Raw genomic sequence first — 15,752 nt, 5'->3', positions numbered from 1 at the left:
GGGGGAATGCAGCCAGAGTTTCCCCTGCCCAATAGGCTGGGGAAGTCTGCCTGGCTCTTGGGCCATGTCCTAAGCATTCAGAGTCACCCTCTGGGCTGCGTTGGTCCTGGGGGCATAGGATGGAGGCTGGGGGGAGAACAAGAGACCTTCCAGGGCCAGAGGAGAAGGAGAGGCATGGAGGGCATTTGCCTTGCCTACTTGAGCCTGGGAAGCCTGCTGGGCTCCCAGGTGGGGCCCCTGCTCTCTGAGACCAGAAGTGGGAGGCACACTTGGGCCCCTTCTGTTCCATTAAGCCTAAGCCCCACCCCCCATACCTGCCAGAGCCTTTGCCAGCCCTGTGGGTCTTAAGCATAGGTCCTACCCACTGCTCAAACCCCACCCTTGCTTAGGACACGCCTTCCACAGCCAAGGCCATTTCCACCTTTTTGGGTTTTTTCTCCTCCTCTTTCTTACTGTTGTGGTTCTGTTTTGCCTTCTGGTTGTTGTTTCATCTATATTTTTATCTTTATATTCTTTCTAACATATCTGTTAGTTTCCTAGTCTAATTTTATTTTTTACTTTATTATTGTTCTTTTTTTTTTTTTTTTTTTTGCTGCTGCCCTGCACAGCTTGCGGGATATTGGTTCACAAGCCGGGAGTCAGCCCAAAGGTCCTGTGATGGGAGCTCTGAGTCCAAACCACTGAACTAACAGAGAACCTCAGACCCCAAGGAATATTCATTGGAGTGATGTCTCCCAGAGGTCATCATCTTGACACTAAGATGCAGCTATACCCAACAGCCTACAAACTCCAGTGTTGGAAGCCTCAGTCCAAACAACAAGTAAGACGGGAACACAATCCCACTCATCAAAAAAAAAAAAAAAAATGAGAAGGCAAAAAATATGTCACAGATGAAGGAGCAAGACCAAATAAATGAAGAGGAAATTGGCAATCTACCTGAAAAAGAATTCAGATTAATGATAGTACAGATGATCCAGAACCTCAGAAATAGAATGGAAGCATGGATTAGGAAAATACAAGAAATGTTTAACGAAGGTCTGAAGAACTAAAGAACAAACAAACAGAGATGAACAATACAATAACTGAAATGAAAAATATACTAGAAGGAATCAATAACAGAATAACTGAGGCAGAAGAACGAGTAAATGAGCTGGAAGACAAAATGGTGGAAATAACTGCCAAGGAGCAGAATAAAGAAAAACGAATGAAAATAATTGAAGACAAGCTCAGAGACCTCTGGGACAACACTAATCACACCAACATTCAAATTATAGGGGTCACAGAAGAAGAAGAGAAAAAGAAGGGGTCTGAGAAATTATTTGAAAAGATTATAGTGGAAAACTTCCCACTATAATCCTTTCCCATGGAAAAGGAAAGTCACCCAAGCCCAGGAAGCACAGAGAGTTCCCTACAAGATAAACCCTATGAGAAACACATGAAGACACACATTAATCAGAAAAACAAAAATTAAATTCAAAGTAAAAATATTAAAAGCAGCAAGGGAAAAACAAAAAATAACATACAAAGGAATCCCCATAAGGTTATCAGCTGATTTTTTAGCAGAAACTCTTCAGGCTAAAAGGGAGTGGCAGGATATACTTAAAGTGATGAAAGAGAAAAATCTACAACCATGATTACTCTACCCAGCAAGGATCTCATTCAGATTCAACAGAGAAATCAAAACCTTTTCAGACAAGCAGAAGGTAAGAGAATTCAGCACCACCAAACCAGCTTTACAACAAATGCTAAAGAAACTTCTCTAGGTGGGAAACACAAGAGAAGAAAAAGACCCACAAAAACAAACGCAAAACGACTAAGAAAATGGTAATAAACATACATATCAACAATAACCTTGAATGTAAATGGTGTAAATGCCCCAACCAAAAGACACAGACTGGCTGAATGGATACAAAAACAAGACCCGTATATGTGTTGTCTACAAGACACCCACTTCATACCTAGGGACACATACAGACTAAAAGTGAGAGAATGTAAAAAGACACTCCATGCAAATGGAAATCAAAAGAAAGCTGGAGTAGCAATACTCGTATCAGATAAAATAGACTTTAAAATAAAGACTGTTACAAGAGATAAGGAAGGAAACTACATAATGTTCAAGGGATCAATTCAGGAAGAAGATATAACAATTGTAAATGTTTATACACCCAACATAGGAGCACCTCAATATATAAGGCAAATGCTAACAACCATGAATTGGGAAATCGACAGTAACACAACAATAGTAGGGGACTTTAACACCCCACTTACACTAATGGACAGATTATCCAAACAGAACATAAATAAGGAAACAAAGCTTTAAATAACACAATAGACCAGATAGATTTAACTGATATTTATATAACATTCCACCTGAGAGTGGCAGAATAAACTTTCTTATCAAGTGCACACAGAACATTCTTCAGGATAGATCACATCTGAGGTCAAAAATCAAGCCTCAGAGCTTCCCTGGTGGTGCAGTGGTTGAGAGTCCGCCTGCCGATGCAGGGGACGCAGGTTCGTGCCCCAGTCCGGGAGGATCCCACATGCCGCAGAGCGGCTGGGCCCGTGAGCCATGGCCGCTGAGCCTGCACGTCTGGAGCCTGTGCCCCGCAATGGGAGAGGCCACAACAGTGAGAGGTCCACGTACCGCAAATAAATAAATTAATTAATTAAATAAAAATAAAAAATATCAGAAAATTTAAGAAAACTGAAATCATATCAAACATCTTTTCTGATGACAACACTATGAAACTGGAAAACAATTACAGGAAAAAAACCTCTAAAAAACACAAATACATGGAGGCTAAACAGTGCACTACTAATACTAAATAAGTAAGAGATCACTGAAGAAATTAAAGAAGAAATTTAAAAAATACATAGAACCAAAATGACAATGAAAACACGATGATGCAAAACCTATGGCACTCAGCAAAAGCAGTTCTAAGAGGGAAGTTTATAGCAATTCAATCTCACCTCAAGAAACAAGAAAAATCTCAGATAAACAATCTAACACCACCCCTAAAGCAACTAGAGAAAGAAGAACAAAGAAAACCCAAACTCAGTAGAAGGAAAGAAATCATAAGGAACAGAGCAGAAATAAATGAAATAGAAATGAAGAAAACAATAGCAAAGATCAATAGAACTAAAAGCTGGCTCTTTGAGAAGATAAACAAAATCGATAAACCCTTAGCCAAACACATCAAGAAAAAAAGGGAGTGGATGCAAATCAGTAAAATTAGAAATGAAAAAGGAGGAATCACAACTGACACAACAGAAATACAAAGAATTATAAGAGACTACTACAAACAACTATATGCCAATAAAATGGACAACTATGAAGAAATGGAAAATTTTTTGGAAAGGTACAATTTTCCAAGACTGAACCAGGAAGGGTTAGAAAATATAAACAGACATATCACAAGGAATGAAATTGAAACTGTAATTAAAAATCTTCCAACAAACAAAAGTCCAGGCCCAGATGGTTTCACAGGTGAATTCTATCAAACATTTAGAGAACAGCTAACACCCATCCTTCTCAAACTCTTCCAAAAAAGTGCAGAGTGAGGAACTCTCCCACATTCATTTTACAAAGTCACCATCACCCTGATACCAAAACCAGAAAAGGTATCACACACAAAAAATTATAGACCAATATCACTGGTGAACATAGATGCAAAAATCCTCAACAAGATACTAGCAAACAGAATCCAACAACATATTAAAAGGATCATACACTATGATCAAGTGGGATTTATCCCAGGGATGCAAGGATTCTTCAGTATATGCAAATCAATCAATGTGATACACCATATTAACAAATTAAGGAATAAAACCATATGATCACCTCAATAGATGCAGAAAAACCTTTTGACAAAATTCAACACCCATTTATGACAAAATCTCTACAGAAAATGGGGATAGAGGGAACCTACCTCAAAATAATAAAGGCCATTTATGACAAACCCACATTAAACCACATATTCAATGGAGAAAAATTGAAAGCATTTCCTCTAAGATCAGGAAAAGACAAGGATGTCCACTTTCACCACTCCTATTCAACATAGTTTTGGAAGTCCTAGCCACAACAATCAGAGAAGAAAAACAAATAAAAGGAATACAAATTGGGAAAGAAGAAATAAAACTCTCACTGTTTGCAGAAGACATGATACTATACATAGAAAATCCTAAAGATGCCACCAGAAAACTACTAGAACTAATCAATGAATTTGGTTAGGTGCAGGATACAAAATTAATGCACAGAAATCTTTGGTCTTCCTATACACTAACAATGAAAAATCAGAAAGAGAAATTAAGGAAACAATCCCATCTACCACTGAAACAAAAAGAATAAAATACCTAGGAATAAACCTGCCTAAGGAGGTGAAAGACTTGTACTCAGAAAACTATAAAACACTGATGAAAGAAATCAAAGATGACATAAACAGTTGGAGAAATATGCCATGTTCTTGGATTGGACAAATCAATATTGTGAAAATGACTATACTACCCAAAGCAATCTACAGATTTAGTGCAAACCTTATCAAACTACCAATGGCATTCTTCACAGAATTAGAACACAAAATGTTGCAATTCATATGGAAACACAAAAGACCACAAATAACCAAATCAATCTTGAGGAAAAAAAACGGAGCTGAAGGAATCAGGCTCTCCAACTTCAAAATATATTACAAAGCTACAGTAATCAAGACAGTATGGCACTGGCACAAAAACAGAAATATAGATCAATGGTAAAGGATAGAAAGCCCAGAGATAAACCCACGCACATACAGTCACTTAATTTATGACAAAGGGGCAAGAACATACAATGGAGAAAAGAAACCCTCTTCAATAAGTGGTGCTAGGAAAACTGGACAGCTATATGTGAAAGAATGAAATTAGAACACTACCTAACACTATACACAAAAATAAACTCTAAATAGATTAAAGACCTAAATGTAATACTGGACACTATAAAACTCTTAGAGGAAAACATAAGAAAAACACTCTTTGACATAAACCACAGCAAGATTCTTTTGGACCCAACTCTTAGATTAATAAAAACAAAATAGAAAACAAAATAGTAAACAAAAATAAACACATGGGACCTAATTAAGCTTAAAACTTTTGCACAGCAAAGGAAAACATAAACCAGATGAAAAGACAACCCTCATAATGGGAGAAAATATTTACAAATGAATCAATGGACAAAGGATTAATCTCCAAAATATACGAACAGCTCATGGAGCTCAATATCAGAAAAACAAATAATCCAATGAAAAAATGGGCAGAAGGCCTAAATAGACATTTCACCAAAGAAGATATACAGCTGGCCAAGAAGCACATGAAAAGATGGTCAACATCACTAATTATTAGAGAAAGGCAAATCAAAACTACAATGAGCAATCACCTCACACCTGTCAGATGGCCATTATCAAAAAATCTAGAAACAGTAAATGCTGGAAAGGGTGTGGTGAAAAGGGAACCCTTTTTCATTATTGGTGGGAATGTATATTGATAAACCACTATTGAGAACAGTATGGAGGTTCCTTAAAAAACTAAAAATAGAACTACCATATGACCCAACAATCCCACTACTGGGCATATACCCTGAGAAAACCATAATTCAAAAAGAGACATGTGGGCTTCCCTGGTGGTGCAGTGGTTAAGAATCCACCTACCAATGCAGGGGACATGGGTTCCAGCCCTGGTCTGGGAAGATCCCACGTGCTGCAGAGCAACTAAGCCCGTGCACCACAACTACTGAACCTGCACTCTAGAGCCTGTGAGCCACAACTACTCAGGTCACGTGCCACAAATACTGAAGCCCACCTGCCTAGAGCCCATGCTCTGCAACAAGACAAGCCACTGCAACAAGGAGACCACGCACTGAAACGAAGAGTAGCCCCACTCACCAAACTAGAGAAAACCCGCATGCAGCAATGAAGACCCAGTGCGGCCAAAAATAAATAAATAAATTTTTTTAAAAAATCTTAAATAAAAGAGACATACCACTATGTTCATTGCAGCACTATTTATAATAGCCAGGACATGGAACCAACCTAAATGTCCATCCACAGATGAATGGATAAAGAACATGTGGCACATATATACAATGGAATATTACTCACCATAAAAAGAAATGAAGTTGAGTTATTTGTAATGAGGTGGATGGACCTACAGTCTGTCACAGAGAGTAAAGTAAGTCAGAAAGAGAAAAACAAATACCATATGCTAACGCATATATATGGAATCTAAAATTTTAAAAAATGATACTGATGAACCTAGTGGCAGGGCAGGAATAAAGCCTTAGACATAGAAGAGAATGGACTTGAGGACATGGAGGGCAGGGGAGGGGGAAGCTGGAGCAAAGTGAGAGTAGCATCAACATATATACATTACCAAATGTAAAATAAATAGCTAGTGGGAAGCAGCAGCATAGCCCAGGGAAATCAACTCTGTGCTTTGCGACAACCTAGAGGGGTGGGATAGGGAAGGTGGGAGGGAGGCTCAAGAGGGAGGGGATATGGGGATATATATATGCATATGGCTGATTCACTTTGTTGTACAACAGAGACTAACGCAGTATTGTGAAGCAATTATACTCCAATAAAGATCTATTAAAAAATAAATAAATAAATTTAACTAAAAATAAATAAATAAATAAAAGAAAGGGCAAAATAATGATGATCTCAGGAACACAGGCAATAGAATCAATACAAAAAGACCTTATTGAATACAACCAAGAGGTCAACAAGAAGAAAAATAAATCCAGGAAAAAGCTATGAATGTGTAAGAAATAAGGATCTAAATAAAGTATGTGTCTAAATAAAGAAGAAATCAAGAAAAATATAACCATATAAAATTCAGATCTAGAAGTTCAAAAAATACTAACAAACTATGTCTACATACATATGTATAGATAGATAGATAGATAGATAGATCTTGATTAAAAACAACAGGAAAGTGAAAAATCCTGTGGTACTTAAGTTTAGAAAAAGATATATGTAAGCTTTAAAATTGATAGGAAAATAAACATAATTATTGTCTTTAATAATTTAGAGGTAAATATGAAAAGTAACAAAAAAGCAAAGTAAAATTTTCAAACCAGTAAATATCAAAATATCCAAAGGAAAGCAGGAAAGTCAAAAAAGAAAACATTTCAAGTAGCAAATATAAAATAAGATAGAAGATACTAGTCCTAATATAAGAAGAATTACAGTAATTGCTAATGGCTTAAGGTCCCAGATAAACAGAATTTCAGATCAACTATAAAAGTGATATCCAGAAATATGTTGTCTTGAAGAAAATAAGATGAGTGTACAAAAAGTTAAAAAAATAAAGTAATAGAAAATAGTAAAAAAATAATAATAGAAAAAAGTAATAAAAGATACATCTAGGAAAACATGAATTAAAAATTACATATATGTTATGTATCAATATATAAGGTCACAATTTTCATATGAGACTAAAAAGAACAGCCTCAGGTTCACAAGGACTTTATAGGCTAATAAAGGCTAGAAAAATCAAAATGATGAGAATAAACACATAAGCAATAGCAATATAGTTTCAAAATCAAAGTCAAATCTTATGAACACTTCTCTAGCCTTATTCGTTCTCTTTTTCTTGGCAACAATCACCACGATCACACTCTCTTAACCACTGTGCTCTTGTAGCTTCCATGTTACCACACTGCTCTGAGCACAACAGACTTTCATTCTCCTTGATTGGACCTGCAATATTTTGTTCCTGGGAGCTCCATACCGGGTGTCCACAGCATCGACGTACCAGTCATTCCCCGATCTCTCGTACCAGCTCCAGCCACACAGGTTTAAGGCCTCCCTGACACACATCTTGAACTTACCTTATCCAAATAAACATAACCCTCTTCCCTCTACCACACTGAGCCTCCTTCACGTTTGTCTACAGTTGAGGCAAAGAGCAGGAGCTCTTCCATGATTCTCCTCTCCTTCTCTGCACACATCCAAACCCAAGCAAGGCTGCAATATCTCTTTCATACTCAGTGCTTCTCTGCAGCTCCTCTGCACCAGGCCACCGTCATGGTTCCTCTGACCTAGGTAGCCTCATCACAGCAGCCATCAGCCAGCTTTCTCAATGGTTTCATATTATTCCCCCCATATTTTTATATCTTCCCATTTTCCCTGGAATTCAAACTTCATGGCATGGCATGTAAGTATCCTCGCCGTCCCTACACCCCTTTCTCACCTCATTTCACACTGTTCACCATACTGCAACCACACTGGCCTTCTTCATGCACACTAAGCTCTTTCCTGCCAGGATATTTGCACATGTTTACTCCTCTTCCTGAAAGCTATTCTCCCTAATCTTTCTATGACTGGCTTCTTTCCCTCATGGTCTCAGTTTGAATCCTACTTTCAGATCGCTATATCCAAAGTACACCTCTCAGTGTGGAGAAAAAGGAACCCCCCTACCTTGTTGGTGGGAATGTAAATTGGTGCAACCACTATGGAGAACAGTATGGAGGTTCCTTAAAAAACTAAAAATAGAACCACCATATGATCCTACAATCCCACTCCTGGGATTATAGCCAGAGAATACTCCAATTTGAAAAGATACATGCACCCCAATGTTCATTGCAGCACTATTTACAATAGTCAAGACATGGAAGCAACCTAAATGTCTGTTGACAAATGCATAGATAAAGAAGATGTGGTACATATACACAGTGGAATATTACTCAGCCATAAAAAATAATGAAGTAATGCCATTTGCAGCAACATGGATGGACCTAGCGATTATCATACTAACTGATGTAAGTCAGACAAAGACAAATACCATATGATATCACTTTATATGTGAAATCTAAAAAAAAAAAAGTACAAATGAACTTATTTACAAAACAGAACAGACCCACAGACACAGAAAACAAATTTATGGTTACCAAAGGGGAAAGGGGGTGTGGGGAGGGGTACACTAGGAAGCTGGGATTAACATATACATACTCCTGTATATAAAATAGATAAACAACAAGGCCCTACTGTATAGCATAGGGAACTATACTCAATATTTTGTAATAACCTATAAGGGAAAAGAGTCTGAAAAAGAATACATATATTTGTATAACTGAATCACTGTGCTGTAACCTGAAACTAACACTACATTGTAAATCAGCTCTACTTCAATTAAAAAAAAGAAATACGCCTCTCCGATTACTCTGCCTTGCTCACACTTATCACCATAGTACCTCACAGTGCCAAGCCCATAGTAAGCACTAATAAATATTTGTTAAATGAAAAATTGCCTTAAATTGAATGGCCTAGAATAATGTATCTTTAACACTATAAGCGTTAAATATTTGTTAAATAAATCAATAATACAGGTTATTACTCACATGTTACTTAAGTCCTATTCCTATTACATTTAATGTAATATAGGGTATTTTTATATGTTCAACAAATGAAATGAGAAAAAAATACATTTAAAATTTATATAGTCTCTGGCAAATCAAACTTTTCTATCTTTAGATTAAAAGACTTAAAGAATATACAAAATAGGTTACAAATAGAGAAGCTATAATTATCCATTTGCAGGTTCTCTCTACTAAAATGTAAGAATACTGACAATGAGTGATTACCTGGCTTCTACATCATTATTAAAGGATATTCGTCTATAATGTTCCAAATGAAAATTAGAAATACTGTTTTAGTTATAGGCAATTCTGTACATTTAAAATCTACATTTTAAAATGTGTACATTTTAAAATCTGTACATTTAAAATCTGTGTTTAAAGAAACACAACTTTGTAAATCAACTGTAATAAAAATTTTAAATAAGTAAAATACAATAAAATCTACTTGATACATACAATGTCCAGTTTTGAAAAAGAATATGCAAAAAGTATTTATACTAATTCCAAGAGAGAAAATAAAACTGACCAAAAAAAACTAACAATTATCAATAAAAGAAAAACCACAATCATTTTGAAATTTGGGTAAGTAGATCTGTACAAAGCATTCAAAAAAAAAAATAACTTGGAGAAATGTAATATTTTATCCCAACAAATGAAAAAGGCTACATGATAAGAAGGGAGTACTTAAATATTCAATTATAACAATGCTTTAGTAGTCCTCAAGTGATCTAAAATATCCAGGATTCTGTCCCTCTGAGTCAACGAACAATGAAATAAATTCAGTTAACCAAAAGAAAAGAATTCCAGAAACAATACCAGTGTTAAAGCTCCAAGACTAACACTACTTTAGTCTACCTCATTTTCAGTTTCTACAAGTGTAAGAGCTCTGAATTACATAAGGACTGAAGCTATGGTTTGGGATGAGAATAAGTCACAAATTCTACATACATTTCTATATCCTAAATGCCAACATATAACAACACAGTCTAATACTTTGGCTTTCAAACTGTTTTGAACTTGACCTACAGTTAGAAATAGATTTTACTGCAATCTATATACACGTGCCTATACCTGTACATGTAAACGAATTGAAATAAATGTCAACAATACCTACTCACTGCTTGGAATAATACAGTCTGATTGATAGTTTACATTCTTATTATTCTATTTTAATATGCTGTTTGCTAACAACAAATAAACAAACAAAAAACAAAAAAACCACAATGCTAGTTGCTATCCACTAATTTCCCAAATCACTACTGGGCCTTGACCTGCAGTTTAAAAATCATTAATATTACTGTATTATGGTTCAGTAAATTATATTAAATACATACATACTTTCATTGTGTCAGAACCCAAAAATGTCTGTAGGGAACTTGAAGGAGAATCAGAAGAATGCTAGGAAAAAAAAAAAAAAGGACAAGCTTATGATGCATCCATCCTAGCCAAGCAAAGGGAAATGAAGTGAAGCAAAGCAAAGGTTTGAATTGCACGGTCTAGTCTAAGGCATTACCATAGACAAGGAATCCTGTAAGACCTTATCAATGGTAGCACAGAGCTCTTCAGTTTGCTGCCTGAGCTGTTCAGGGAAACACAACTGGAAGAATTGAAACCAGGTACTGGGTTAGCAATGAGTTTCGGGATTGCATTTCAAAAGCAGAGGTGATCTGAAGCCATTACCTCCAGAGGTGGATCTAATGTGTTGTCCTTGGAGATGCTCTCTGTCTTGGCTGGTTCGTCTAGTGCCTAGTGATAATAAATGAAATAGTTCTCATGTGAGGATTTTAGTCAAATATACATGTAGTAAATTCTGAATTCAAAGAAAGCCCTGTATGTCTCAATGTTTCCAAGAAGAAATATCTTTGAAACATTTGATGAGCTATTCTCTGACCTGGAGGCATTGCCCACAACTGCCTACTTTCTCCTGTGGAACTAGTATCTCCAATATAAGGAGTCTTGTAGTTCTTGTAGGCACAAGCCCCATTGGCTTTTGTAGCTAGGTATTTTGGGGGCTTGTCCCTTGGGTGGGAGCCTTAAAAGCTGGGACATTAGATGTACAGCCTAAAACCTCAGGGCAAAGTTGGGAGCTGGGGTTTCCCTCCCAATTGTTTGGCACTGTGCCAGGGATGGGGTTGATGGTAAGAATGTATCTCAGCCATTCCTGCCAGGTTTCGTATGGGTATTTCCTTATTAATCTGAGATGCTGGAGTCACTCAGCTGGTTTCTGGATTTCTCTCAGAGGGAATTTCTCCATGTGCAGCTTTATATTCAATGTGTCCCTAGGAGGAGAGAAGTTCAGAAGCTGCCTATGTTGCCATCTTGGTCCATCCCCTTCATCATTTCTAATAATTATTTGTGTCCACCTGCTTTTTTCTTAATCAAGTTCCATGTAGAATTCTCCATTTCTAATCTCTTAATTGGACTAACTTTTGGCTTTGATCTTCTTCGGCATACTCACATTCCATTTCAGTAGTTTCTGTTCATATCTTTACTATTTATTTCCTTCTACATTCTTTGGATTTATCCTATTTTCCCTCAAAGAATCCCTTTTGTTGCATTCTACAAGTTGTGATATGTTGTATGGTCACTGTCATTCAATTCTAAATACATTTTTAGGTATTTCCATTAAGGTAGTTTTTCTTTCTAATTTTTTTAAAATATAAGGGTTTTTTTCCCCCAATTTTTAAATTACCTATTTATTTAGTTATAACCATAGAACTTTTCAAAATAGCCATTTCTTATGTAGTGTGAGATTTATGGTATAAGACATGATTAGTTTTTTGTAAATATTCCATTTATGTTAAAGAAAACATCTATTCTCTAATTGTAAATATTCCAGTTACAATTAGAGAACTGTAAACATTCCATTTATGCTAAAGAAAACATCTATTCTCTAACTGTTGGCTGCAGAGCTGTGTGTGTGTGTGTGTGTGTGTGTGTGTGTGTGTGTGTGTATGTATCTATCAGATCACGATTTTTCATTTTTTTCAAATCATCTTAGTTTTACTACTTTCTTTCTTTTTCTTTATTCTATTAATAATTGAAAATCATCAATTAATTGAAAGTCACCATAAAATCTCACAGAATTGTAGTGAGTCTGTTAATTTCTCCCTGTGATCTTAGCAATTTTTCTCAATGTAGTTTGAAACCATTTTATTAGCTACATTCATAATTAGAAGAAGTATACCTTCCTCATGAATTAAAGATTTGTCATTATGAAGTAACCCTCTATATCCCTAATAGTGCTTTGTGTCTTAATCTCTATTTTGCCTGATACAACCAAATGTTTTTATTAGGATATACCTAAGATGCAAAATGGAAATAGTCTACATCGCTGAGTCACCGACGGAGAGCCATACTGAATGGCCAAGTTGAGCTATACCTCACTGTGTTGTGGGGAGGAAATAAACATTTATTATGTTAAGCTATCCCCCTTATTTCAATAACTCACAAAGGAAAATACTGTCTGAAAATCATTTTTGCAAAATCTATTTCTCTGCATTAAATAAAATATAAAATATTGACTATGATAACCTAATAGAAACCCTTGAGACTGCCTCTTTCCTACCATAAAAAAAAAAATCTCTTTTCCTCTCCTCCTCCATCCTCTATATATTTTTTTCTTTTCTTTGCAGTACGCGGGCCTCTCACTGTTGTGGCCTCTCCCGTTGCGGAACACGGGTTCCGGACGCGCAGGCTCAGCGGCCATGGCTCACAGGCCCAGCCGCTCCGCGGCATGTGGGATCCTCCCGGACTGGGGCACGAACCCATGTCCCCTGCATCGGCAGGGGGACTCTCAACCACTGCGCCACCAGGGAAGCCCATCCTCTATATTTTTGATTAATCATGAGTAATGGATAGCAGGGAACAGAAGATGTCGTAAAGATAACTCCTTGCTGGTGTTCAGACAGCTTAATTTTTCCTTGACATGGTGTTCTAATCACCTCCTATTTACCCTGTTGGTGGGGAGGGGAAGGGCTTCCCACTCTGTGGTGATGGGGATGGCCGAATACATGACACCTGACACTGGACAAGTGAAATCAACAGCAGTTTAATAGTCAGAGGTGGTCACGGCCCAGGGGAAGAAACTGTGCATTCCATCAGGGCCACATAAGAGCTGTGCTCGGGGAACAGTGAACAACAGGGACTGTGGAAGGCAGGTTTTGTAGGATCAAGAGAGTGAGGCGTCCCTGCTTCCTTAGAAGGGTGTGGTCAGCTTGTCTGAATAAGTAGGCACTGCACCTGGTCGGTTTGATAGGGAGGGTTAGGGGACCTTATCTGGGGGAGCAGAGTGGGGAGGTGAGCTTGCAATTAGACCAGCTGAGGCCCTCCCAATTCTACCAGGTGCCAAGCAGGTAGTATTGGGCTTTAATTTTAGACTTTACACTACACATGGCTTCTAACTATGACGGTCATTATAGAGAAGAAAAAAGTCAGAAATTAATGACCCAGAGGGAGGGGATATAGGTATACATATAGCTGATTCAGTTCATTGTAGAGCAGAAGCTAACACAGCATTGTAAAGCAATTATATTCAAAAAAAAAAAAAGCCATAGACTGGGAGAAAATACTTGCAAAGTTAAAAAAGGAAAAAAAACAAAAAAGAAGAAGAAAACAATTAATTAGTGACCAGGATTAACAACAAACTCCTTAGGAGAGAACCTTGGTCTTGCTCTTTAACCACAATCAATCACTTGAGTTCTTTGAACTTGTGCTGACCTTCCAAGCACACGTTATTAACTTTGCCTAGATTATCCCTCCTCCATCCTCAGCTCACTTAGAATTCGTATTCATCCTAAAAATCCTAATACAGCTCCTTTATAATATTTTTTGGCGTTTGCACCAGGCAAAATCTGCCCCTCCCTCCTTGGGGCACTGCATCATTCCATACATGCCTTAAGCATATTGTATCATCATTACTCTTCAACTGTATCTCCTCTCTACTGGACCATTTGTCCTATAACAATTAGGAAACTATGGTATTTATCTTGGCAGTCTCAGGATAGAACACATGATATGTCTTCAGTAAAGATCTTTAGGATGACTTGAAAGGGCAGACTGACAAATAAATGGAGTTAAATGAATAAATGAATCATAGAAACAATATGATCTTAATATGCCTCGGTAAAATGCTCTAGAGAAGGAGTTTAAACTCTGAATATTTTAAGTAACAATTTATTTTCCCATATTTCAATTAAATGTGTTTACCATCAAAGATCTGAGTATGTGATCCATGTTAATATAATGAGCAAATATTTTTTCAGCCACAATCAAATAGGGTTATTATCTTGGTTACTTCGTGGGAAATTACTATAGGCAAACACAACTTTTATTATGCTACTTAAAGTATTGAAATTTACTCAAAGAATGAAAAAACAACCTACTCAGAATGCTTGGAAAATTAAGGAAGATAACTAGTATTTAGTCAGTAATGCTGAAACTTTGAAATGGAGATAATACTCGAACTGCATTAAAATTTGGAAGGGGGATTATTCTAAGTTTGAATAGCCTTGAAATTCACTAGAATTGATTTTTTTATTGACAAGGAGTTCTCTGTCAAATATATCATCTTGATCCACTCCTTCTAGCAGCCATAAAAAGTAGGTTTTTTCTCTGTAGTACAAAAATGTATTAAAAGAAAATATATTAAATCTCCATTAATGTGAAGCCTGACCGTAGATTGCTTTTTGACAACTTAGCCCGGCAGGATTGTACTGATGTTTCTTTAGATTTATTCATTTTGAGTGAAGAATATTCTCCAATTAAAGATTTTATTTCAAAAACATATATTTTCTACCAAACTGGCTGATAGCCAAGTGAGGTATAAATGGAACATGCTTTGAATCCTTTTTTTTTTTTTTTTTTTTTGCGGTACGCGGGCCTCTCACTGCTGTGGCCTCTCCCGTTGCGGAGCACAGGCTCCGGACGCTCAGGCTCAGCGGCCATGGCTCACAGGCCCAGCCGCTCCGCAGCATGTGGGATCTTCCTGGACCGGGGCACGAGCCCGTGTCCCCTGCATCGGCAGGCCGACTCTCAACCACTGCGCCACCAGGGAAGCCCTGAATCCTATTTTTAAAGATTCTTAACTAATGGTTAGAAATAGTCTCATTAAAAGTGGTTATATTTTACTCAGCACAACCAACTTTGGGGCCCAGTTTTTGAAAAGAGACATAGTGAATCTCCTTTTAGAAGAAAATAGTTTCTGAGCTCAGCATGACATTACAATTAAGAGGCAAGAACTAGGAGCAAGCATTGTAAATCAAAGTCTTTATGAGAATATATGACCGCACACTGTAATAGGTGTTCCCCATCCAAAAGGAGCATCTCTCATGGAATTGCAAACACTGTGAAGTCAGATATATTG

At 37.0% G+C, this 15,752-nt stretch overlaps 1 protein-coding gene across 18 annotated transcripts in view; it reads right to left on the bottom strand.

The window, feature by feature from the left end:
* Positions 1–15,752, bottom strand: part of MLIP (muscular LMNA interacting protein) — a 293,069-nt gene that overhangs the window by 109,896 nt on the left and 167,421 nt on the right. For 11 of the 18 annotated variants that reach the window (XR_014297251.1, XM_082662662.1, XM_082662676.1 and 8 more), the window contains 3 exons: positions 11,069–11,134; positions 10,902–10,985; positions 10,727–10,786 (listed from right to left, as the gene is read on the bottom strand). The exons of 3 other annotated variants lie outside the window; for them this stretch is intronic. Coding sequence is in view for 14 of the 15 variants with exons in the window: in XM_082662662.1 (XP_082518788.1) it covers positions 10,727–10,786; positions 10,902–10,985; positions 11,069–11,134 (210 nt within the window). In the remaining variant the exon portion in view is untranslated. The remainder of the gene's footprint in view (positions 1–10,726; positions 10,787–10,901; positions 10,986–11,068; positions 11,135–15,752) is intronic. 4 more of the 18 variants (XM_082662674.1, XM_082662678.1, XM_082662669.1 and 1 more) reach the window with 2 other exon arrangements.

Source organism: Grampus griseus, assembly GCF_964374135.1.
Source record: "Grampus griseus genome assembly, chromosome: 10".
Lineage (NCBI taxonomy): Eukaryota > Metazoa > Chordata > Mammalia > Artiodactyla > Delphinidae > Grampus > Grampus griseus.
Note: the sequence above shows the minus strand (reverse complement) of the source record. Positions and strands in the feature narration are given on the sequence as shown.